This window comes from Cydia strobilella, chromosome 13 (genome assembly GCF_947568885.1).
Source record: "Cydia strobilella chromosome 13, ilCydStro3.1, whole genome shotgun sequence".
Taxonomy (NCBI): domain Eukaryota; kingdom Metazoa; phylum Arthropoda; class Insecta; order Lepidoptera; family Tortricidae; genus Cydia; species Cydia strobilella.
Window position 1 is genome coordinate 8,011,145 of NC_086053.1, and position 26,398 is coordinate 8,037,542.

Below are 26,398 nucleotides of genomic sequence, written 5' to 3' on the forward strand. Positions count from 1 at the left end.
TATAAAAAATAATGAAAATGAATTAAAGCCGCGAAAGAGTGATAAAATCGTATATTACTCTCGTTCTAAAACATGAATGTGTTTCGAAAAAATGTAATCATCTCTACTAATATTAAAACCGTTACACACCATCGCACCGCACCAAGGTCATTGTGCGACGCACCCATAAGTAAGAGCGAGACAGAGATATCGCTTTATTATAAATGCAAAAAAAGTAAAGGGGATATTAGACCTGTCCTTTCACAGCACATTTTCTGCTATCTTGGTAATAAGCGACTTGACAGACTTTATATCTCTGTCCCTCTCAGCAAAATGTGTTTGACAACGGACGTGTTGCATAATAAACTATAGTTGGTCAAGCAAATCTTCTCAGTAGAAAAAGACGCGAAATTCAAATTTTCAATGGGACGATCTCTTCGCACCTACATTTTTTAAATTTGCCGCCTTTTTCTACTGACAAGATTTGCTTGACCAACTATACAACTAATATTACAAGCGGAATTTCTTTTCTAAAAGTGAAATTAGAAAAGGAGTTCCGCTTGTAATATTAGTTGTAGTTTATTATGCAACGGCCCTGATACCGCTAAACAGTTAGATGAAATTTTGTTTGGAGATATTTTTTAGTCCTAGGGAAGGACAGGACAGTTTTATCACGGAAATCATCATTCTACTCGGACGAAGTTGCATGCAGGAGCTAGCAAAGAGCATATAATCACTACGTTCTAGTATCCTATAAATTTAACATTTTATTGTGAAGTACCTATATAGGTAGTTTATGTGAATCATGTAAACGAGTTATAAAACTGGTCTTCTCAGTTGCTAACTTAGTAAATGAAACTCTATTTGCGCTATTTATTTAATTTATTCACAATACTGTCGTAGCTCTCAACAACTTTAAGTTGCTACGTAATTTCTTCTAACACTTTATTTACTTTTAATAATTATAACAGTATTTTATCTTGAAGCATACATTAATCGTTTTTATATAACAATTATAAATAGGAATGTGGATATTGACAATCATTAGACTTTCTTACTTTTAAAAACAACTGTAGGTGTACAATAAATAAATCAAATTGCTTTTAAAATATCGACTGAACAATAATACTCTGCTAATATTTGAAATTAGGTAACATCAATTGGGACTTATTTACAAGTTTGGGCGTGTAAAATGTATTCATGGTCACACTCAACAGCGTTAGATCATATCATTAGTACATTTGTAACAGTAATAGAAGCCCGTAATCTAAATACACTATAACAACAAAGCTTTAAATATATTATAGATATTGCTTAAGCCTTAACTCCGACAGTGCTCGCCTGCTTGTCGATTTGTTCCTTTTCGAGCTGCTTGCCGAGGTACTCCCTAAAAAAAAACATAAGTCAAAAATTGCGTAATATTAGGCAAATATAGTTTTTCAAAGGACTGTCTCATTTCAAACATAGACAGAGAGAATCATACTATCTTTGTCTTACACTAGTACTAGCACCCAAAAGAAAAGGTTGAGTATAGTTTTTTTTGTTCTTATTTACTGCCAATTTGGTTTGACCAACTATATGTCAAATGCCGCGATCTTGTTCGAAAAAGTAATTTGAGTATGTATTGAGTGTTATTTATTTATAAAAAGACTTTTAAACATTGAATATCGCATCGTGTAAATTGTATCATTATTCATTAAAAACATTGATACGCTTTAAACGATTGTTTCATTATTGTTTCAATTTCCAGTATAAATTATAAGTCATATATTATTATACCGCTTATTTTTTGCACCCGTGTTAAATATAGTGTTGCTTAAAATATACTTATCTAAGTTATCTAAAGTGATAAGTAACCCTTTACCTGACTACCTCTGGCTTGTCGAAGGTCACTGCTGGATTTTCTATTGTTAGCGTCGTGCAACGGGTGCATAGTTGAAAAAACTAGCGCGAAAGAGACGGCAAACAGTGTCCCTTTATTAGTTAATGCCATCCTTTTCTACTAGACTTATATTGACCGGGATATAGACCATGATTACCTTTTGTATTATTTGTGAGCTCCCGATATTTCGACGCAGTTACATGCATCATGTTCACGGGTGAGTCTAGTGAAACTAACCGTGAATCATTCAAAACTCTCATGCTTTTCTAGTTTAATGATAAGGAATTGGTTAAGAACCCATTTCTAGTAGAAAATATGTTTATTTATGTTCCTCGGATCATTAAGTTCGCACATCACGACTTGTGATTTAAAGTGTAATGCTCAGTGTTTGTTGTAAAACCTTCACCCCTGTTAATTATTATACTATACTCTAATATAAAATAATTTCATTAGGTTATTAAAATTAGAAACAATGTAGTAGGAAGTATATGCAACACGATTCCCGGGATTCCCGCGGCATATCCGTATTAGCATAATGATTGAGGTCATTAACTCCGTGTGGCACCGACTTTATCACTCATTATCATCACTGTTAATCAGGGTCTAGCTATCACGGTTCATATGATACAGCCTGGTGACAGACGGACAGACAGACAGACAGACTGACGGACAGCGGAGTCTTAGTAATGGGTCCCGTTTTTACCCTTTGGGTTACGGAACCATAAAAACTGTTTTTGGAAAATTTTCAAATAGTAAAAATAACTGTTTCTTGATCTTAGGTTCGTAACCACACAATTACTCAGCTGGATGCCAAATTTCAACTTGCTAGGTCATGTTAGGTGAGCCAGTCAGTCAGTCAGTAGGAAAAATCCCGATTATTCGATTTTAGATGTTTATATCTTAATAACCGGTTGAGTGATATTCATGAAAATTGGGGTTCTAGTTAGCCCTAATAAATGGTCTTATTAAATGAACCAAATTTCATATGTTTATATTTAATAGATATTAAGTTACGCCGGGGTGGCTCCAAATAGTTCGTGTAATATAACACACGGTCGCTGCGTCGCCAGTTCTCTTTTGAACTTGGCTTGACACGCGTTTCTAGATTTTTGAGCTAATATAATTTAATTTTTGTCATGTTATTTCAAGAATTATCATGTTTCAAGACCAATGAATTCCAATAAATCCTATTATGAATGTCAACATTACGTTACGTACCAGTTGTGCACCATAAGCTTCTGCACGGCGAGGAGCGCCTCGTACCGCACGTTGGGGTCCTCGTGGCTGAGCAGGTGCATCACGCGCTGTTTGCCGCCGAGTGTCTCGATCACACTGCAAATATTAATTATAAAACTTTCGAGGCTCGGACATATTGTACTTATATATTAAAACGGATCACTGTGAGTGTCCCGTTTTAATATATTTAATCCACTGTTAATATCATAATATTGATAATCCGCGCTATATTCGAAGTGCGTAGGGAAACTGCACGCAAAGTAATAACTAAAGAAGTGTTAGGACATCGTTCGCCGCTAGGCTTGTGTAGTACATGTACTAAAGTCAAAAAGACAGTATTCCCTCCGTTGTACTAGACTGAACTATTCCCTAATGATTCTGCTCTTAGAGCCGTAAGTAGCGCACCGCACCGCGACCCACCCATATATAGAGAGAAAAGAACATATAAAGAGATCTCTTTCTCGCTCTCACTTATGGGTGCGGCGCACCAAGGTCGCAGTGCGGTGCGGTAGTCTGTTACGGCTTTTAGTACATTTTAGTACACTACACGCGAAACGGGATGGGAGCGAGGAGTGACATTGACAGCAAAGCATGGAGTTTTAAAGCGATCCGAGTGATCGGACCGAACTACATAATGCCGAGCGCTTGCCAAACCGACCGAACGGTTCTCGTTTGGCTAATATGAGCGAGATAACACGTAGCCGACACTCCGTTGCAACTGCGCTCCATTCCGTTACATTATTATTTTGCTCAGTTTCTCTCAGTAAACTAAAAAAAAGTCAAAAATAAAAATAAAACCGAACTAGTACATTTGTGAGATTGTACTAGTTTGGTGCGATCTTTTCAGTGAACGAGCACGCACAACTATCCGCCGGAACGCCAGGTAGGTGTGAGCACATTACGAGCGCAGCGGTTTGATATAACTATAAAAGCAATATTAGCACTTATGGGTACGTTAAAAATTGAACAAAATTTTCGTACTTTATCTATACCCCTTCGGTAGCAAATAAAGTTAAGGCTAGTCTGATGGTAAGCGGGGACTATGTGACGCGGTCGACATGGCGAGTAGCACCGGCACTGGCAGGTGTAGGTGTACTCACTGCTTGCCCCTGGGGTAGTGGCGCACGTACTCGCCGACGTCGTAGCAGGCGACGGCGAGCACGACGGGGTCTTGGCTGCGCTCGAGCAGGTGCACGAGCGTGCGCAGCAGCTCCTGCCCGCGCTCGTTGAGTTGGTGAGTGGCACTGGCACCGGCACTGGCAGGTGTAGGTGTACTCACTGCTTGCCCCTGGGGTAGTGGCGCACGTACTCGCCGACGTCGTAGCAGGCGACGGCGAGCACGACGGGGTCTTGGCTGCGCTCGAGCAGGTGCACGAGCGTGCGCAGCAGCTCCTGCCCGCGCTCGTTGAGTTGGTGAGTGGCACTGGCACCGGCACTGGCAGGTGTAGGTGTACTCACTGCTTGCCCCTGGGGTAGTGGCGCACGTACTCGCCGACGTCGTAGCAGGCGACGGCGAGCACGACGGGGTCTTGGCTGCGCTCGAGCAGGTGCACGAGCGTGCGCAGCAGCTCCTGCCCGCGCTCGTTGAGTTGGTGAGTGGCACTGGCACCGGCACTGGCAGGTGTAGGTGTACTCACTGCTTGCCCCTGGGGTAGTGGCGCACGTACTCGCCGACGTCGTAGCAGGCGACGGCGAGCACGACGGGGTCTTGGCTGCGCTCGAGCAGGTGCACGAGCGTGCGCAGCAGCTCCTGCCCGCGCTCGTTGAGTTGGTGAGTGGCACTGGCACCGGCACTGGCAGGTGTAGGTGTACTCACTGCTTGCCCCTGGGGTAGTGGCGCACGTACTCGCCGACGTCGTAGCAGGCGACGGCGAGCACGACGGGGTCTTGGCTGCGCTCGAGCAGGTGCACGAGCGTGCGCAGCAGCTCCTGCCCGCGCTCGTTGAGTTGGTGAGTGGCACTGGCACCGGCACTGGCAGGTGTAGGTGTACTCACTGCTTGCCCCTGGGGTAGTGGCGCACGTACTCGCCGACGTCGTAGCAGGCGACGGCGAGCACGACGGGGTCTTGGCTGCGCTCGAGCAGGTGCACGAGCGTGCGCAGCAGCTCCTGCCCGCGCTCGTTGAGTTGGTGAGTGGCACTGGCACTGGCACTGGCAGGTGTAGGTGTACTCACTGCTTGCCCCTGGGGTAGTGGCGCACGTACTCGCCGACGTCGTAGCAGGCGACGGCGAGCACGACGGGGTCTTGGCTGCGCTCGAGCAGGTGCACGAGCGTGCGCAGCAGCTCCTGCCCGCGCTCGTTGAGTTGGTGAGTGGCACTGGCACCGGCACTGGCAGGTGTAGGTGTACTCACTGCTTGCCCCTGGGGTAGTGGCGCACGTACTCGCCGACGTCGTAGCAGGCGACGGCGAGCACGACGGGGTCTTGGCTGCGCTCGAGCAGGTGCACGAGCGTGCGCAGCAGCTCCTGCCCGCGCTCGTTGAGTTGGTGAGTGGCACTGGCATCGGCACTGGCAGGTGTAGGTGTACTCACTGCTTGCCCCTGGGGTAGTGGCGCACGTACTCGCCGACGTCGTAGCAGGCGACGGCGAGCACGACGGGGTCTTGGCTGCGCTCGAGCAGGTGCACGAGCGTGCGCAGCAGCTCCTGCCCGCGCTCGTTGAGTTGGTGAGTGGCACTGGCACCGGCACTGGCAGGTGTAGGTGTACTCACTGCTTGCCCCTGGGGTAGTGGCGCACGTACTCGCCGACGTCGTAGCAGGCGACGGCGAGCACGACGGGGTCTTGGCTGCGCTCGAGCAGGTGCACGAGCGTGCGCAGCAGCTCCTGCCCGCGCTCGTTGAGTTGGTGAGTGGCACTGGCACCGGCACTGGCAGGTGTAGGTGTACTCACTGCTTGCCCCTGGGGTAGTGGCGCACGTACTCGCCGACGTCGTAGCAGGCGACGGCGAGCACGACGGGGTCTTGGCTGCGCTCGAGCAGGTGCACGAGCGTGCGCAGCAGCTCCTGCCCGCGCTCGTTGAGTTGGTGAGTGGCACTGGCACCGGCACTGGCAGGTGTAGGTGTACTCACTGCTTGCCCCTGGGGTAGTGGCGCACGTACTCGCCGACGTCGTAGCAGGCGACGGCGAGCACGACGGGGTCTTGGCTGCGCTCGAGCAGGTGCACGAGCGTGCGCAGCAGCTCCTGCCCGCGCTCGTTGAGTTGGTGAGTGGCACTGGCACCGGCACTGGCAGGTGTAGGTGTACTCACTGCTTGCCCCTGGGGTAGTGGCGCACGTACTCGCCGACGTCGTAGCAGGCGACGGCGAGCACGACGGGGTCTTGGCTGCGCTCGAGCAGGTGCACGAGCGTGCGCAGCAGCTCCTGCCCGCGCTCGTTGAGTTGGTGAGTGGCACTGGCACCGGCACTGGCAGGTGTAGGTGTACTCACTGCTTGCCCCTGGGGTAGTGGCGCACGTACTCGCCGACGTCGTAGCAGGCGACGGCGAGCACGACGGGGTCTTGGCTGCGCTCGAGCAGGTGCACGAGCGTGCGCAGCAGCTCCTGCCCGCGCTCGTTGAGTTGGTGAGTGGCACTGGCACCGGCACTGGCAGGTGTAGGTGTACTCACTGCTTGCCCCTGGGGTAGTGGCGCACGTACTCGCCGACGTCGTAGCAGGCGACGGCGAGCACGACGGGGTCTTGGCTGCGCTCGAGCAGGTGCACGAGCGTGCGCAGCAGCTCCTGCCCGCGCTCGTTGAGTTGGTGAGTGGCACTGGCACCGGCACTGGCAGGTGTAGGTGTACTCACTGCTTGCCCCTGGGGTAGTGGCGCACGTACTCGCCGACGTCGTAGCAGGCGACGGCGAGCACGACGGGGTCTTGGCTGCGCTCGAGCAGGTGCACGAGCGTGCGCAGCAGCTCCTGCCCGCGCTCGTTGAGGCGCGCCGCGTTCTCGCGCCAGAACTTGGCGGACTTGTGCACGGGCGACCATTCCAATCTGCGAACAAACTTTTGTCTCTGTATGCTGCCAAATACAGTACTTACTCTAGTGCATGTCATATATTTTTTTGTTTAAATTTGAACTTTAAATAGCTGTTAATAGAGTTGCATTTTATAACTGCCGTAAGGTAACCGTCCGAGTGCTCGACGCGGTACTAGTATATGGCTTGGGCACTCTATGTGAAAGTGACAGGGCTTAAATTCAAACTAAGAAGATTTTTCTTCATTCGAATGCCATGTCACTTTGACATAGAGTGCCCATGCTGTTCAGACACACAAAAGGCCCACTGTGCACCGATAGCGGGCTGCACTATTGGATGCGCCCCACCTCCCAAAACCAGACGCGATCCGAGCGCGGTCACGCGAACACACATAATACTTACCTATATATATATTGTAATTTTCCAAAGTAATAAAAAATTAGTTACATCATAAAAGGTGAATTTATTGAAGAGAACCTCATAGAAGATCGAACATAATTTTGGCGACCGTGACAGGACATTGCGCGGAGGCGCAATAACTTTAAGGACAACGTAACCTGCAACCACGAGGTCCACGAGGAGGAGGCGTGACGTGGAGGCAAAGTGGACTCCTGCCTGCTGCCTGCTGGTCTACGTATTTCAGGGGAGTGCCCGTTCCATCCTTCCACTCATTCTAACTCCTTTCCACCGAAAAAATAGTGAAACGAAAGTTACCCTTTTTTTGTGCAAAAGTAAGACATTTAAAGTAAAAGATCAAATCCCTTTAATAACATATAGCCATTTAGCTATCAATAAAGAATAAATTTGCATTGTAATTGCATAGGTACTTATTGCACTCGCCGACTATTCCAGGTTTTGCGTAAACAAGTCGAGCGGCCGGGCCGACAGTTGCCACGCGGCGCGGAGAACAAAGGATCACGCGCATCGGCCACTCCATCGGCGTGATAGCACATTCTTAAGACTATCAACGTTGCACGGGTTTGAATCTGAACTGCAAGGTTTGCCGGATTAAACGGTATTTATAACATTTTTATTACTTGTTGTTCATTACAATGTCTGAAGCAGAGTTAAAAGATTTATTAAAAAAACGTAGTGTAATTAAGGGTAAAGTAACTGTGTTTAAAAATAAATATGCGGAATTTGAGAGCAATACAAGTATTACTTCCAGTCAAGTTAATGAGCTGGCATTGCGGTTGAGCAGATTTGAAATTGTTTTTAATAATTTTGATGACTTACGGGAAAAGATAGAATCGATAACCAGCGATAACGATCAGCTGACTGAAAATATACAGATTGAAAACGATTTCTTTGATCTTATCAATTGCGCGCAAGAATTTATAGAGATGCACAAACAAAGGTTTGCTGATGCTGACGATGGAAGTGTTAGTAGCCGAAATTCAAGCCATCAAATTAATATTAAACTCCCCCAAATTAAGCTGCCGTCTTTCGATGGAAATTATGGCAAATGGCTTGAGTTCCGTGATACTTTTACGTCTATTGTGCATAATAATAGTTCTTGAAATGATATAAATAAGTTCTATTATCTGCGCACCTCCCTTGAGGGCAGCGCCGCGCTTGTAATTAAATCGTTGGAAATATCTGCCGCCAACTACGCCGTCGCTTGGAGTTTATTGTGTAATAGGTATGACAACAAGCGTCAACTGGTTCATAACCATTTGCAGTCCTTATTCCGCATAGAGTCTTTGACAAGAGAATCAGATAAGTGTTTGCGTAACATAATTGATAATGTAACAAAAAATTTACGAGCGCTTGAGAGCCTCGGCGAGAGGGTAGATTGCTGGGATACGCTTATTGTTTTTCTTTGCTCCTCCAAGCTTGACCCGATCACATTAAGAAAATGGGAGGAAAAAAGAAACAGTCTAGAAGACTCGCCGAAGCTATCTGAGTTCACTGACTTTCTTCGTAGCAGGGCCGATATACTGGAGTCATTGGCTCGAAGCGGCAGTCACTTTGAAAGGCCTGAAACGAAACAGCCTCAAAAGAAATTAGATAAAATTCAAAAAACATTTGTCGCAGCCGTTTCGAACCCAACGACAACCAGCTCGCCTCAATCATCGTGCTTGATATGCAAAGGTGACCACCGTATATCTACGTGTAATAAATTTCTCGAAATGACACCAGAAGTGAGAGGTGACGAAATATATAAGTCAAAGGTGTGTCCAGTCTGTTTTCGAGGTGGTCATCGTGCATTTCAATGCCGAGCGAATCCTTGTAAAATATGTGGACGTAAACATAATTCATTATTACATCGAACGTATGTACCAAACAATTCACAGGTACCTAGTACCTCTCAGGCTAGTACCTCAACAGCCGGTGACAATCAAGTAAAAAATGCATTTCCGATATCATTCTGTTCGTCGGACGCAACGCAGGTGTTGCTATCTACGGCTATGGTAGATATTGTAAACAAAAATAATCAGTGCCATCGCGTACGTACGTTACTTGATTGTGGAAGTGAATCTTCGTTTATAAAAAGGTCATTACAGGAAAAATTAAATCTTCCTGTTTTTGAATATGAGACTGAGGTCTTTGGCCTTAATAAATTATCTTTTACAACGTTACGACGGTGCACGATAGAAGTGCAATCCAGGGATAGGTCAATAAAAATACCTATAATTTGCTCCGTAGTCGATGATGTAGGCAACGAAGTCCCTGAAAACGAGGTCGATATTTCATCATTAAATATACCTAAAAACGTAGATTTGGCGGATGAGTCATTTTATCGTCCCTCTGCAGTAGAATTGTTACTAGGGGGCGACGTTTTTTGGGGTCTTCTTATATAAGAACAAATAAAGCTAGGAAAAAATAAACCGTTCCTACAGAACTCGCAGTTCAGATGGCTTGTTGTCGGTCCAACCACTTTTATGTCAAATAATAATAACGGGCTAGGCAATAAAGTTCATTGTAACTTCAGCCACGAAATCAGCGTCCAGTTAAGGAAGTTCTGGGAACTAGAGGAGCTGCCACCGCAGGAGAAGTGGACAGCCGAGGAAGAAGCATGCGAAGCTCATTTCCTCGAAAATACCTACCAATTGCCAGACGGCAGGTTTTGCGTGAGTTTGCCTCTAAAAGAGTCACCCGAGAAATTAGGTGACTCCTTTCATATTGCTAAAAAACGATTGCATTATTTAGAAAAACGATTTGAAAGGCAACCTCACGTAAAACAACAATATTGCGATTTTATCCGCGAGTATCAAGAGTTAGGGCACCTTACGCCAATAGAAAAACCGGAGGTCGCGAATTTTCTTGCCCACCACCCAATTTTACGTGAAAAATCGGCCACGACACGTTGTCGTGTCGTCTTCGACTGTTCAGCGAAGACATCGTCGGGTATGTCGTTGAACGACATATTAATGGTTGGGCCAACAATACAGGATGACATTTTTTCAATTCTCACTCGTTTTCGTCAACATGAATATGTATTGATCGGAGATATTGAAAAAATGTATCGCCAAATCCTAGTAAACGAAAATGATAGATATTTACAGGTCATTTTATGGCGCGAAAATAGTACGGAACCCATTAAATATCTGCGCCTCGATACCGTTACCTACGGCATGTCGTCCTCGCCTTATTTAAGCATAAGATGTTTATATGAAATTGCTAAGACTTGTGACGATCCGCATATAAAAACTATAATTGAGAGAGATATGTATGTAGATGACTTAGTTACGGGCTCGGACAGTTCCGACCAGTTAAAATATATTTTAACATCGGTCTCACAAACCTTAGCAAAGGCGCAGATGAATTTACGTAAAATAAAATCTAATTGCATTCAACTCTTTCAAGATGAGGAAAACTTTAACGAGCAATCGAATGTCGACTTTAATGACGAGTGTTCTACGCTCGGAATTCGTTGGAACCCAGCGGCGGATAAGTTGTTAATCAGCTGCTCGAAGGGCGTTAAAGATGTAAACAATGCCGATTCTAAGTGTACAAAACGTACTATCTTATCCACGATTGCAAGCATATTTGACCCTTTGGGTCTGTTAAGTGTTTGCACAATCACATTTAAATTACTTTTAAAGAATATCTGGGCATTGCACCTGGAATGGGACGATGAAGTGCCTTCCGATATAAAGCAAACGTGGAATAAGATCGTGCGCGGATTAAATATTTTGACTTCGTTCCAAATTGATCGTTATGTATTGCAACCTGAGGCGGAAAATATTGAGTTGCATTTTTTCTCGGATGCTTCCTTATTGGCCTACGCCGCGTGCGCATATATTCGCTCGATAAGCGATAAGGGAGTAGTGGTTCGGTTGCTCTGTGGCAAGGCCAAGGTCATGCCTGCTCGGCCAGCTGTTACTATCCCACGTGCGGAGCTACTGGGCGCATTGTTAGCCTGTCGACTTTACGACAAAATAAGGAAGTCATTGCGACAGAATATTGATAAAGTGTATTTTTGGGTCGACTCGAAAATCGTACTTTCGTGGTTAAACATTTACAAATCAAATAAAATGCAACTCAAGACCTTTGTATTACATCGAGTGTCTGAGATAACGGAATTATCTCGCGGCGCTCAATGGAACCACGTTCCGTCTGGTCAAAACGCAGCTGATGCAGCTAGTCGCGGGTTATTGCCCGATCAGCTGACATCTGACGGTATGTGGTTTCAAGGGCCGTCTTTTCTAAAGTGTAACGAAAGTGACTGGCCTTCTCAAGACAATTCAATTGAATTAAATTCAAATATACCGGAAGTTAAATCCACTGTTCAAGTAATGAGCGCGAGTCTGAGGAAGAACGCGTCAATGGATTTTATTAAATTAGAAAACTTTTCGAACTTCAATCGCTTGAAAAGGTCAGTCGCGTACATATTACGATTTATAAATAATTGTAAACAGCCTAAGAATAAATTTCAAGGGCCATTAAGTGTTTCAGAATTGCATGCGGCTGAAACTAAGCTTGTACAATATTCGCAAGAGACTTCATTTCTTGACGAATTAAATTTATTAAAAAATAATTTACCTATAAGCAAAAGGTCAAAGGTCTTGTCCTTAAACCCATTCCTAAATGAAGATGGTGTTATGCGAGTTGGCGGCAGATTATCCAACTCGGATTATATATATGATAAAAAACATCCGATAATTCTAGACGGTAAACATTATGTAAGTAAGTTAATATATGGACATTTCCATAAACAATTAAAACATACCGGGCCACAGCTGCTACATTCAAGCGTTCGCGAAGAATATTGGATAATAGGCGGACGATTGCTAGCGCGCAAAACTTATCAAACATGTATAACTTGCAAGCGCTTGCGAGGAGCAGTTGCGACTCAACTTATGGGAAACCTGCCCGCTCAGCGCGTGACGCCAGGGTACCCATTTCAATCCACGGCCATTGATTATGCTGGTCCGTTCTTAATTTTAAGTAAAAAAGGGCGTGGAGCCCAATTAATAAAATCATTTTTGTGCATAATGTGCTGTCTGAGAACAAAGGTGCCTTGAACTCGCCAGTGATCTCAGCACGCAAAGTTTCATTTTGGCTCTTAAGCGGTTTATTGCAAGGAGAGGAAAGCCTTACGAGATTTTTTCGGACAATGGCCGAAACTTTCTGGGGGCTAGTAACGAAATAGGCCAAGTTATTCATAGCTCTTATAACTCTGTCTCAGAAACGTTTGCTAATGAACACATTCAGTTCAGATTCGCACCCGCAATATCACATTAAAAGAATAATTGGTAATATGCACTTCACATATGTCGAACTGGAGACGATTTTTGTTCAGGTTGAGTCGATTTTGAATAGTAGGCCTTTATGTCCCTTATCCTCCGATCCTCACGACCTGTCCCCATTGTCCCCTGGGCACTTCCTGATCGGACGATCGTTGACTTCGCTGCCAACGCCAAACCTCGAAGAAGCCAAACCGAGCCAGTTGCACCGATACGCACGGATGGAGCAAGTGCGCCAACACTTTTGGGCCAGATGGAGCCACGAGTATGTCAGCCTCCTGCAGCAGCGTACCAAATGGCGCTCGCGACAGCCTAACCTCCAGCCGGGTCAGCTCGTCTTGGTGAAGCAACCCCACGGCCCGCCGTTGACATGGCCGCTCGGCCGCATTGAAAAGCTACACAAAGGCTCTGATGGATTATGCCGCGTTGTAGATGTACGCACACGAAAGGGCCTAGTTCGACGTGGTATTTCCTGCATATGCCCTTTGCTGAAGGACGGAGAGGATACTGACCAACAACAACAATGTTGAAAGCAGGAGCTTTCAAGGCGCGGAGCATGTTCAGACACACAAAAGGCCCACTGTGCACCGATAGCGGGCTGCACTATTGGATGCGCCCCACCTCCCAAAACCAGACGCGATCCGAGCGCGGTCACGCGAACACACATAATACTTACCTATATATATATTGTAATTTTCCAAAGTAATAAAAAATTAGTTACATCATAAAAGGTGAATTTATTGAAGAGAACCTCATAGAAGATCGAACATATATACTATTACCGCGTCGAGCACTCGGACGTTTACCTTATATGGCTTCGTATGAACTAGACTAGGCTAAAAGTGCTCGACGCTAGTGAAATTTACTTCACATGTTTGAATCAGAAAACTCAGCATTTTAGCTACATATACATGTCATGTGACCCATATACCGAGTTCGATCTTTTTGACAGCGCGTTTTAGCGTAGTTATTCTACAAATATTCTAATAATAACACAGATGATGTCCTCGTCAACGGAGCGCTTCTAAAACACACTAGACTTAAATAACTTACCGTCCACTCTTGACCTCAGTAGCATACTGGTCGAAGGAGCTCAGGTCCTGCACGGAGGCCTGCAGGCGGTTGTTGAGGAAGTCCACGTCGTTCATGATGTCCTCGTCGTCGGAGCGCTTCTGTTCCAGGATCGCCAGTTGCTTCAGGACTTTGCATTGCACCATGGCGATGCAGTGCTCCTTTGCCACCTGGACAAATAACATACATTCATTTGTATGTTAACTTTTTTGTGGCGTCAAGTGCCGATCTTTTCAGGATCAAATGTCTTCGACTGTATTAAAGAAACACAAAAGCTAAAAATATAATTCGTAACGTACAATGGACTCAAACGCTCTAAACCTAAGGGCCCTTACACACCGCGACTTTTGAGTTGACAATAGCCGACGCCAGAAATTTTCATCAGACATAGTTGAATGTATGGAAAAAGCAAATTTCTATATTGACCATGAAATATTATGTTAAAGTATTTAAAAAACCCTATTCAGCGCTGGACCTTCTTCTTGGCCGAGTTGCTCAGGATGTCAGCCAGGAATGTCAGGATAAAAATGGCATTGAGCTTGTTTATCTTATAAGGTTTAATATCAGCACAACTGTCCCTAGTGATGAATAGATCATACCTGGACGTCCTCCGGCTTCTCGATGAGGTTGCGGAACACGGCCAGCACGATGCGCGTGACCTTCTCCTTGACGGAGTCGCTCAGGATGTCGGCCAGGATGGGGATGGCGTTGAACTTGTTCATCTTCTCGGCCAACAGCGGGTTAAAGGTCAGCACCCAAAGGCAGAACACCAGCTGGTATTGGACCTGAGAACAAGGACATAATTTGATGCGTTTCATCACATACTGCATTCAATAGACGTTTGTGTCCTTAAGTTACCAATGAATCTAGCTTGTATCATCTTTCCCGCGTGATTCAAAATATCGTATTTAAGCATAAGACTAAGATACGTATTATTGGAAACACTCTAAACTAACCATTAGTCGACTTTATTACGCTACGACACAATTAGTCAACGATGGGACTCATGCTAAACTACCTACTGGGTGAATCAACTTTTTCTTGTCACTCGTTGCCATGGTTAGGGTTGCTGGGGTCCCTCTTTAAATCCTGGTTTTTTGGCATTTAAATTAACCAAATATGCATTTTTGTGGTAGTCATAAGCCCTTTCCACAATTTACCCTACAACAAAATGTTAAGTGTAGGTAATAATAGATAAATTCATATAAATAACAATACCTGGAAGTTGACCCTAGAGGCGAGGATGGACAGCAGCGTGGAGATGCCGTCAACGGAGAGGAAGGCGAAGCGGTACTCATCCACGCGGAGCATCATCTGCAGGCAACGCGCCACCGACTGGATGTAGTCGATGTGCTGAAAACCACGCAAGTCCAACTTTAGCATATGCTGCTTGAGAGTTCAAAGGACCAGCGAACTCGACACGTATTGCTTGGAACGGTATTGATATAACCCTTTCAACGCCACGCCTATCTGAACGTGAACCTTCTCGAAATGCACGAAGGTTGATATTGCATTGTAGCCGCGCGCGTCAGTTGCGAGATACTGGAACGTAATTGAATACGCGTCAATTTGACTGGACCACGGATATGGCTAAAAAGCAATGCCGTAGAGTTATTCGTATTCCTCTTTTGATAAACTAAGCCCATTGTGCTTTAAGCTTCACATTTAAGTAATCTATAAAACAAATAGCAACACGGGAACCAAAACCCCATCGTAATTAATCCCTTAAGTAATTACATAAACATAAAATTACATTACTTTTTTTTATAGATAGGTTTTTATTAATTTAGTTTTACTATAACCGGCTAGGTAAGTGACCAGCACATTGATTGAGTTAATTGCGAATTTTACTTTCGTGCGCTGCGGAAAGCGCCGGCGTAACCGCTATTTGTTGTGCAAATTATAAATAGACCATCTATTTGCGTTTATTATTATTTACACAAAGTCTGAAGCTCAGGCGTATACTGTATACTATACACACAACACTCTACTTACAGTTGGTTAAGATTTAAGCCGGTCTTAAACGATTAATGAGCACAAGAAATATTAATAAATTAGTAACAGCTTTAAAACCAGGTTAGCATAGTTATTACACACTCTTGAGAGCTGCGGCTACACAGAGTACCTTCTTGGAGCCCGGGGGCAGGTCCTCGAGCGGCGCAAGGTCATCGAAGGAGGCGTAAAGGTTGTGGTATTTGCCCTGGGCTTCGGGGGCCTTGTCCTTGTGTTTGTGTTTGTCCAGAATCGGTTTCTCGTGAGCCAACATAACCTGCTCGGCATGCGCTAACTCGGCAGACATTTTCTCCGCCTTACCAGAAAACAAACCTCTCAGTAACAGTGCACATGCGATTGCCCCGGCGATGATACGCGATGAACACGACTTGTTAACTGCTCTAGATTAATGACTTTATTTACTATATTTTAACATCATGGTTTTCTGCTACAAAGAAGTTGCATTCAGATCGGTGAATGCTCCGATCATCGTAATACGAAATGTAGGCAAGCAGTTAGCGATCCTTTCGCAAATGGCGCTTTAACAATATCTAGACGCACCTTAACTAAGTAAACTGCCAGCAGTTTTCCATAATGTTAAAAATATTTGTTTAAGAAATAAAGTCTGTTAAGGTGTTACTGCAGCTTTGATGAAGATGCACATGCAGCTCCGCACTAAAGTTGTGCAAGTATGTTAATATTATTAAATATCTAGGTGATTTGGTAACTTTGTGTTCTGTGTGGTGTTGAATCTAATTTCTAATAGAAGTAAATATTAAAATCTGTTTAAATATAAAAGATCTAGACATTCTACAGGATAGTCTGTTAGTAATTTTATTATATTTGACGTACTACAACAGGAAGTATTGAAAATAGAAACAGTGCAACAGATCAAAATAAGGGTTGTAACTTGTACCAAATGGAAGTTCCTATCCATAAAAGAAAGTATGAAAGAGATTTCCGCTACTATTATAAGTTACAAGCTTTTGTGGATCATAGTTTGTTTAATAATTTGTACAAATTTGAATTTGTTTCCTTGCAAATAAATCAAATAGGTGCAAGTGCCTGTCAAAATAAAAAAACTGTTCAGTGAAGTGTAGGTGCTAAAATTTCATGCTAGCAGTTAAAATAACAGCCAAGCAATGATGTTATCGACAAAATGACATGTCACTCTATAACTCAATAAAAAAAAACAAAATCACAAATTATTTGATGCAATCAAACATATAAATCATCTATAGACTTTATAAACTCTGTTTATATTTTCCAGTTACTTATAAAATCCCAACAACAATATAAATGTGAAATGACAGCCAAGTTCAATATATACAATGTGTCGTTGTTGACTCGCCGACAAAAGAATTGATATCTATATGGGTGCCAAATTCTGTGCTGTGTAGAAACTCCTGAAATTATAAAGGATTTGACTAGGCTAGTTTTTACTAGGTATCAAAGTCAAAGTCAGTGTTTATTTGTAAAACATAGGTAAAACTGTTACAGTGGTGTATAAAATTATAAAATTGGCCTCACTATATTTTGCCTTTTGGCGTACAAAAACATGTTCTTAAAATAACTCAACTAACATGATAAATCTTAAAAATAAAAACATTAAAAATATTGCCAAGCTTAAATTATAACAGTAAAATCATTCATTACAAAAAATAAATACATTTCAAATACATTGAAAAGAGAAAAAAATAATAATAATAATTGAATTACATGTCAAGGTATTTTTTATATATGTTACATTTTGAATTACCTATAATGAAAATGAAAATTATACATTTTGCTCGCTAAGCAAAATACGCTTTTGCGTTTTAGCGCGGTGTTTGCGCGTTCTGTAAATAGGTTATTACCATACCTGGTACTTCTAGGAAAGACCTCTGAGACCGTTCTAAATAATGTTAAGTTTGCTTTGACGAAGACTGCAGTTTCAAGTATGTAAAGGCACGTATCGAGTTGATATTAAAAGTATTAAAACCATATACTCAGGTCTACAGCCCCTAGCTGTGAAAAAATCATACTTCTACGTTCTAAGTTAACGTAAGAAAAAGGTACGGCCGTTTATGCCGCAAAAAACGTTTATTTTGACGCTCAAGGGAATTAAAATTAACAGAGTACTTCCCGTTGACCTAGAATTATAAAATTTGGCAAGTAATACTGTCTTACACTACAAGTACAGGAAAAAAGCTGAAAACTATAAATTTGTAAATAAAAATAATTAAATTTGTACGGAACCCGCGGCGAGCGAGTCCGACTCGCACTTGGCCGGTTTTTTTGTGCTATTTTATTCTTATTAGAGTGCATTTCCCAGTGAATGCATTTAATTTGAGTGAGTGAATTTAAAATATTCGAGTGATTTCCTCCTCACGACACCTTAATTTTTTTTATAATATAAACTACATACTACGTCGAGTCATTATCACAGCGAACTCACAATGGTCTTAAGCGCCATAAAGCCTACTGGCGCTTAAGTCCTTTATGACATTTCTGTCATTTTGAAAACCTTCCGAAAAACAAAACGACAAAAAATTATATCTATCAAACCTGCTAATAATCTAGTCTAGAGAATCGGTTGAGAAATCGGTCAAACACAAAACTGTGTTTACGTCTTTCCTGTAGACATACCCAAAACTTAAAGGTTATAAAGGTTAATTTTCTTATTTAACGTTCGTTTGGGTATGTCTACAGGAAAGACGTGAACACAGTTTTGTGTTTGACCGATTTTCCAATTCTCGTGGGTTTGACCCAAATGCGACCTCCAGATGAGAACATCTGGACATACGAAAGCAGTTTTGCCCAAGTTGAAAAGTAGACACTCGCTAACGCTCGGCCAATAGGGGATATTACTGCAATGTTCTGCCACCAGAGTGCATCACTAGCCCGTTTAGTGAACCATAGAGTAACTTATACATACTGTGCCTTTAACAGTTTTTTGACAAGTTTTCAGAGATAATAAGATACGTCAATGATGATGATGCATCTGCATCAAGGCGGTTTCTTTACAGAGTACCTACCGGGAAACGCGAATCCGAAATTTCGCTATCTGCCTCTTTACCGCTCAAATATGCAAGAGTGACAGAGATGTTAGATAATGAAATTTCGATATTCTTGTTTCGCGATAGACTCTCAGGTTGTGGTAGTGGCACCTTCTGCGCTAAGTTTCGCGCAATATTCCCTTTTGTCAAACATTTTCAGTTTTTAGATTTTTAGTTTTACCTTTGTATAAGCCTAATAGTCTACCTTATGCCAAATATCAAGTTTCTAGGTCATCTAGAAGTGGGTTAGGTTTTTGGCAAGTCTTAATTAATCTAATATTATCAAGATATGATTTTTTCCATCGAATTATAGATTCATTTTCAATTTTCAGATTTTACCCTCTATATAAACCTAATAGTCTACCCTGTTGCCAAATTTCAAGTTTCCAGGTCATCTGGAAGTGGGTTAGGTTTTTGATCTATAAGTGAGTCAGACAGTCATAAAAATGCCGGTTTTTAAACGTGAATTTATCAATAACTGTTAGAGCTATGTTTATGAAATTGTGTATTCTAGACAAGGTAAGATGCTTAAATAAATGTGTCAAATTTCATGTGTGTAAGTTAAATAGGTTTCAAGTTGTGAAGGGGTCAAAAGTAACTCGAAATGGTTGTTGTAATATTACACACGGTTGCTGTGTCGCCAGTTATTTTTTCTTTGAACTTGGCTAGACAGGCTACCGCATGTCTAGATAACAGTTAGTGTATTGCAGTTGTTAATTTCTAAGTGGTAATTTTGTAAGTGATAATGTGCTCAACTGAGATTAAAATACCCTGTATATTTTTAAGCTATTAATGTCAGATTTCAACTGTTATAGTATGAAGATAAAAAGAATAGTAATGGACACATGCCTTCTGCCCAGTTTACTATATGGATGCCAAATGTGGAGTTATACTAGCAAGAACAAACAAAAAATAAACACTACACAACGAGCTATGGAAAGAAGCATACTGAGAATTAACAAAATGCATAAAATTAGAAACGAAACTATAAGAAGTAAAACAAACGTAAAGGATGCGCTCACACAAGCTCTAAAGCTCAAGTGGCAATGGGCAGGACACATCTCAAGGTATACAGATAACAGATGGACAACACTAACAACAAGATGGAAAGGACCATTACCAGTGAAGAGGAAAACCTGTCAAACGGTGGACCAATGACATAGTAGTTGCCGGAAAAGACTGGATGTACAATGCCAAACATAGATATTTATGGAAGAAATGGGAGGAGGCCTTTACCCAAACGGGATCCACACCCCAAGAAAGAAAAATCAACAGAAACAACAACACCTTAAAACATATTTTAACCAAATTTAAAAACTAAAATAGAAACTAAATAATTGAAAAGAGTATGGAAATAAAGAGGCTATAATAAAATATATATAATAAACAAACAGAATATGTTCACAAAGTATCAGTAAATTCCGGCAATGAAATATGAATTACACAATACGTACAATTACGTAATACAAATACAATAATACGAATTGAACATTATTTTTATAGTCAGTATCCAGAAATTATCAACAGAGTTTACAAGGCTCATAATTAAATTAGTAACTTACATTGTGTTTGAGCTGTTCCTTAAGCCAGGTCAAGTAGAAGTTGAGGTCACTCTTGTCCATGAGCTGCGGGTGCCAGCAGGCCAGCTTTGCAATGATGCGGGCAGTCATGTGCTGCACAAACTCGTCTTGGCGGTTCAGCAAATTCAGGAAAGGCTGCCAGACTTGTCCCGACTTGTTGTGCTCGCGGAAAATCTTCACTCTGTTTTTGTTCTCCTGGAATGATTTATTTTCACCAAAATTCATGAACCTGGTATGACATTGATTTCAATTTTTTGTCCTGTCTTCTTACTATAAATTAACAGTAACTTGCACAACAAACCATTTGCTAGCTGAAATCTTTAATGTTTGTTTATAAGAATAGAACAGAAAAGTGACATACTACATGGCAAGATTATAATTAATTAAAAAAAGTTAAAGAACTAAACTTTTTTTTATTAATTATAATCTTGCCATGTAGTATGTCAATTTTCATCTCAATAACGTTACCTAAAAGTTAAGCAGTCCTTTTAACTATAGACGGACAATGATCACAATAAAAACAAAACTTTATTTTGTCACATCCATATACCACAACTAAAGTTTAGTGAAAAAGTAAGTGAATGGGTCTAACTTGTAGAAAAATAATATTATCCAAGAAATACTTACAGAAAGGATATCATCAATCATGACCAGAATGTACTGGATAGTGTGGTCCTTGCTGACATGGGTGAGCAGGTTGATAAACACTGAGCAGCACTCCTCGGGGTTCTTATCAGGGAGGTCCTTCTTGCCATGGTCTAGGGCCGACACGAAGTCGTGGTCGCGCTGCGTGATCATCTGTGACCTATAATGTACCTCACATTTACCTAATTCTATAAGCACATCTATGGATTAAGCTGGAATAATTTAGTTTTACTTACTGCAAATAAGACTGCCATTTTATATCCGTTTGACGGATTTCACTGGCCCTTAGCTGCAGGACGCTGGTGGCGGCAATCATATCTGCAAAACAAGGGAGTGGTAATCACGTTATCTTTTCCATTAAATTGGTCCTAGCAAGTTAAGGTACAATGGGCAGGAACTTACCGATATTCTCTTCGCCAATAAGTTTACTAACATTTTCCTCGTTGATGTTAGCCATTTTGGCTAGGATATCATAGAATTATGATCAAGCCAATAATAATTGGAATAAAGATCAAGGAATTCAATAAATCCCAAATACAAGTAAAGACGACAGCCTCAGCTGAGAGGTCTTGTGACTACATAAAGTGACGTTGGTATAGTGCGAAAACATATATTTTCTTACCTTCTTTGTTGTATACCCTCCATGCTGAGAAAAAAAGAGACAAATATATAACTTTTTATGTTGTCTACCTTGGGAATTGATCAGAGCTGCAATATTAGAAAAAGGTAAAATGTCATTTCGTTTCGTTTAGGAATCAATAAACCAAGTCCATCAGGACGAAAAAAAAAATCAAGTACCTATTCTCTATGGTATTCAGTAAACGTCAAATTTACTGTCAAAGCAGTCAAGTCAAAGTCAAAAACTAAATGATAAATTTAGCAAGGTCGTTTGGATTGGATTTAGCTATTTAACGGTACTGGTCTGTGTTTAAAACAAAAAGTACTTACACTGATATTCTTCTACATTATCTTCTTTCTTGCGTCTACTTGGTTCAGACATTTTAACAATTTCGAAACCGTATAATTGTTGCCGAAAATTTATAAGTGCATAATAATGCCGAAACTACCAAAAAACTGACTGATACATGAAATTTGCGTTTGAACTTGCTGGCGTGACACATACGACTTTAAATAAATTTGGGAACCGGCCAGTTCTATTGTCATGACTTCTTCACAAACACAAGACGAATGTCAGAGTAATGACCCAAATAACGTGCTGTCTATCGCAGTGGAATCTGCCCGTTTTCCGGTGGATAGCTCGATGCGGATAGTATTTACTGGATATTACAATGGATTTAATGTCGAGGTGAGATCGCCAGATGAAATGGCTCTGCTGTATCACATGGGGTGTTTTGGCAAGGGCTCCGTTTCGCGTTCCAAGCCAAGAGCAGCTCATAGTGCTTATAGCCTAATTATGCGCAAACGGCAGTTTCTCAAACGGAACTATTGGTATAAAAAGTTTGCTGATAACCATGGGAAATCTGTTGTAGACAAATTATTAACAGACATGGATGGGTTGATCAGTAAGATAAAGCATGACAGCCGAAAAATTGGCAATAAAGATGTAATAGACTTGGTGTCTAGTGATGATAGTAATAGTGCTAGTAATGATGCTTTGGACAGTGAGCAGGGCCATTTTGATAACTTTGAGCCACATAGTGACCAAGAATTGGTTGCTATTGTTCCAGACAGTGATACCGAAGAGGGTAATTATATTGAAAATCTAAAACCAAAATGCTGCATAAATAATATAAAGCTTCAAGAAAAGCTAATGCTGAGTTTGGAAGAGGCTTTTTTCCTTTCTTATGGTCTTGGTTGTTTACAAGTTATAGGTAGTGGTAATAAGATGCTCACAATAGAGCAATGCTGGAATTTGTTCACAAATATGGATAAGAAGTTTGTCCCCAAATATGTTGTTTATCATTACTTCAGATCTAAGGGTTACATTGTCAAATCAGGAATCAAATTTGGTGGAGACTATGGTAAATACGGCTTTTGTATTGTAGTTAAATTTGGAGCTACTGAATTTTCCTATTAATGGCTCATTACATTGTATCTATCTTTGATGATTTCAGTGTTGTACAGAGAGGGTCCTGGAGTAATGCATTCTGATTACATAATAGTAGTAAAATGCAAAAAAGACCAATTTGATTTTGTGTCAGTTCTTGGGCATGTGAGAATGGCCACTACTACTACAAAGGTAAATTAAAATTAATACATAATAACATTAAATGATAGATTATACAATATGCCCATGAGGAACCCGAGAGATTTTAACAGTATATTGCTGATCATATTTAAAGACTAAAATGATAAACTTGGAATTCGTATAGTTTCAGTTAAAACCAGTAAAAAAAACATATTTTCATTGTTATTTAAGTAGTGCAAACTCATACATTAATAAATTAGAAAAAAAACCTAAATATATTTTTTTTTGGCAAAATTGACCCAAACAACTTTATTTCCTTTTTTTTGGCCTCAGAAATCTGTGGTTAAAATCTCTCGAGTTCCTCATGGGCACCTAGTATACACAGGGTAATTAAAAATTGAAAGCCCTTTCTCTGTTTATATGTTAGGCATGAGAAATAATCTATAGTTTGTCAAAGGACTGTCTCATTTCAAACAGACAGAGATAATCATACTTATCTTTGTCTTCACTAGTACTAGCACCCAAAAAAAAGGATGAGTATAGTTTTTTTGGTTCTCATTTACTGCCAATTTGGTTTGACCAACTATAAATGTTGAGTTAGAGTGAGGTCTCTAAATCTACTTAGGTTGGGTTGCACCAAACCGTCTGTCACCGTTTTAGCGTTTGCTAAATTTCATTGTATGGGAAGTTTCATAGTTTTCTGCTGCTTGACGTTGATCAGTCTGTTAATTGTGGTTGGTGCAACTGACCCTTAGTCCTATGTTGTAGACTGTAGAGGCTCTGATTAAAATATAAATTTTATTTTTATTTACAATAATAACACAATTATGAATGTTTTTTGCTAACTTGTTTATATTTCTATGTACATTTTATTATTTTCTACTCTTCAGGAAGTATTGATTGCAGAAGTTGATGAGCCCAGTGCATATCCAGAAAATATGCCAGAAGGATTAAGGGAGTACAGTGTGCGGGAAATACATCTTACTAGGAACATTCCAATAATAGTAAATGATGAAATTGATTAATACATTTGGTATCTTACAAATAAAATATGATTAAGCCCTTCTTATTGACTTTTTGATTCCGGTTTTCCTAAATTCACTTCTTTCTTTTAAATATTCTTCAGTGCACAATGCTCTAAAGCTTTCATTGCGATACCAACTAGAGAGGCAGTCCTTTAGGGCAGCATTTTCTTTCCGGCATTTAACCACCATTAACAAGGATGCCTCTTTACCACATTTCTCAAATTCTGCAACCTCTTTAATGCATTTCTCTGCTTTAGCTTTATCCCTCATTAATTTGGGTATCATGACTTCCAATTCGACTTTTCTCAGGCTGCGGTCATCAGGATCACCTAAAGCATAAATGTTATAATTTACATGGGTAGTTTCGTTTTACTATTGGATGAATAGTTTACGTAAACTTGAACTAACCTAAGCCATGCGGTCCTTCAGATAATTTTTTAGACAGTACCGTCTTCTCCTCTGTCATTATTAAGTAAGTTTCAAACTTTCATGTAATTCAGAATTCTTGAATGTTGGGCTATTTGCTATTATTTCGATTACTATGAGAATGGCAAGATAGTATTAAAATATGTATGTTGACAATGACATTGACACTGACATTAATATGATATTTATAGTTGGTCAAACCAATTTGACAGTAAATAAGAACGAAAAAAACTATACTCATCCTTTTCTTTTGGGTGCTAGTACTAGTGTACGACAAAGATAGTATGATTCTCTCTGTCTATGTTTGAAATGAGACAGTCCTTTGACAAACTATATGACAGTTGTTTACGAGATTAATGGTCTAAAGGGCCCTCCACACTCGTGCGCGAATTGCGCCGCGAAGCCGCGAACGTGAGTGTGGAGTCTAGTTCACTAATCAGCAAAATCGACTCCACCCTCGCGTTCGCGGCTTCGCGCCGCGTAGTCTGGAGCGAGCTTTAAACGAGTAATCACCAAGAAATCAATCGTTAATATTTTTGTCTTAAGGGCCCTCCACACTCGTGCGCGAATTGCGGCGCGAAGCTGCGAACGTGAGTGTGGACTCTAGTTCGCTAATCAGCGAAATCGACTCCACACTCGCAAACTTCACGGCGATTATGCAGTTTGGTTCGCGTAAAGATGGCGGAAAATCATCAGCTGATCGAGTTTAACTGCTAGTTATCTATGGCATCATACGTGATTTAGCTATCTATTTTTCCATATTGTTTTGTTGTAAAACCGTAAAATATTCGCGCCGCGATTCGCGCATGAGTGTGGAGGGACCTTTTGACGCAGGCTAATAAACCGACAAAAAACGGGGAACTAAGCGCGAAGGCGTGAACAATCTGCGAAATCGACGCCACACTTAAGTGGCTTCGCGCCGTGATTCGCGCATGAGTGTGGAGGGCCCTTTACACATTTTACAAGCACCCAAAAGAAAAGGAGTTTTTTTGTTCCTTTTACTGATAATTTGGTTTGACCAGACAGTTATTTTGAAATGTTTATAAAAAAAAAATGCAAAACAGTTGATAAAAAATATTTTGAACATAGACATAGTATATACAAATAGTTATAGACGCGCCACCGAGCGACAGGGGTAAGAGAATGAATATTCATATAAAATGTATAGATATATTACTACTCAATTTATCCGGTTTGCATGTCCAATGTCTTTCTCTTTCACTCTTATAAATTTCGGTATTTCGCCATAGCCTACTTGCTATGATGCCCACATGATGCCATAACTCGACCATGAAAAAATGCCCGGTCGGTGATAGAGACAAAGCATGGCACTATTTTTTCTTTCCTCTTATAGGAATCGCAATAAGACATAGACATAGTATAGTAGTTATAGACATGAAACCGAGCGACCAGGGGTAAGAGAAAGACATATTCATGTATTGACAGGTTAATGTATGGCAGCATAATCCTTTTTCTCTTTCACTCTTATAAATTTCGGTATTTCGCCATCGCCTCCTACCTATGCTGCTATAACCCGACCATGAAAAAAACCCGGTCGGTGATAAGGACAAAGCATGGCACTATTTCCTTTTTCCTCTTATAGGAATCGCAATAAGACTATCTTTCTCTATCAAAGTGTCAGGCCCTTGCAATAAGACTACAGTCTGGCAAAAAAGAGTAGAAATGAAAAAGTGGCAACCCTGCGTGTCATTAGGGTTAGCCGAG

The 26,398-nt window shown here is 41.5% G+C and overlaps 4 protein-coding genes across 5 annotated transcripts in view; 2 read left to right on the forward strand and 2 right to left on the reverse strand.

Annotated features, from left to right (window-relative positions):
- The window catches only part of LOC134746641 (zinc finger protein ZFP2-like), a 65,001-nt gene extending 42,534 nt beyond the window's left edge, over positions 1 to 22,467 (forward strand). Inside the window, exon 23 of the transcript XR_010128245.1 lies at positions 22,456 to 22,467. The gene's annotated coding sequence lies outside the window, so the exon portion shown is untranslated. The remainder of the gene's footprint in view (positions 1 to 22,455) is intronic.
- On the reverse strand, positions 843 to 21,671 carry LOC134746669 (V-type proton ATPase subunit H). 2 transcript variants are annotated; one of them, XM_063681177.1, is made up of 10 exons: positions 21,476 to 21,671; positions 21,310 to 21,391; positions 21,056 to 21,233; positions 20,411 to 20,623; positions 15,037 to 15,171; positions 14,418 to 14,603; positions 13,801 to 13,988; positions 6,883 to 7,071; positions 3,080 to 3,193; positions 843 to 1,366 (listed from the first exon to the last, which is right to left on the reverse strand). In XM_063681177.1, the coding sequence occupies exons 1-10, from the start codon at positions 21,528 to 21,530 to the stop codon at positions 1,294 to 1,296; spliced, it is 1,413 nt and encodes a 470-aa protein (XP_063537247.1). In that variant the 5' UTR covers positions 21,531 to 21,671; the 3' UTR covers positions 843 to 1,293. The 2 variants fall into 2 exon arrangements, with proteins under 2 accessions (XP_063537247.1, XP_063537246.1); XM_063681176.1 differs by lacking the exons at positions 843 to 1,366; positions 3,080 to 3,193 and adding an exon at positions 15,944 to 16,126 and having other exon boundaries at positions 6,864 to 7,071.
- On the forward strand, positions 21,913 to 24,287 carry LOC134746675 (tRNA-splicing endonuclease subunit Sen2). The gene is made up of 3 exons (XM_063681184.1): positions 21,913 to 23,055; positions 23,149 to 23,273; positions 24,113 to 24,287. Exons 1-3 carry the CDS (start codon positions 22,236 to 22,238, stop codon positions 24,245 to 24,247), a joined length of 1,080 nt encoding a protein of 359 aa, XP_063537254.1. The 5' UTR covers positions 21,913 to 22,235; the 3' UTR covers positions 24,248 to 24,287.
- LOC134746700 (COX assembly mitochondrial protein homolog) lies at positions 24,241 to 24,831 on the reverse strand. The gene is made up of 2 exons (XM_063681223.1): positions 24,656 to 24,831; positions 24,241 to 24,576 (listed from the first exon to the last, which is right to left on the reverse strand). The coding sequence occupies exons 1-2, from the start codon at positions 24,711 to 24,713 to the stop codon at positions 24,278 to 24,280; spliced, it is 357 nt and encodes a 118-aa protein (XP_063537293.1). The 5' UTR covers positions 24,714 to 24,831; the 3' UTR covers positions 24,241 to 24,277.
- Between the last annotated feature and the right edge of the window lie 1,567 nt (positions 24,832 to 26,398).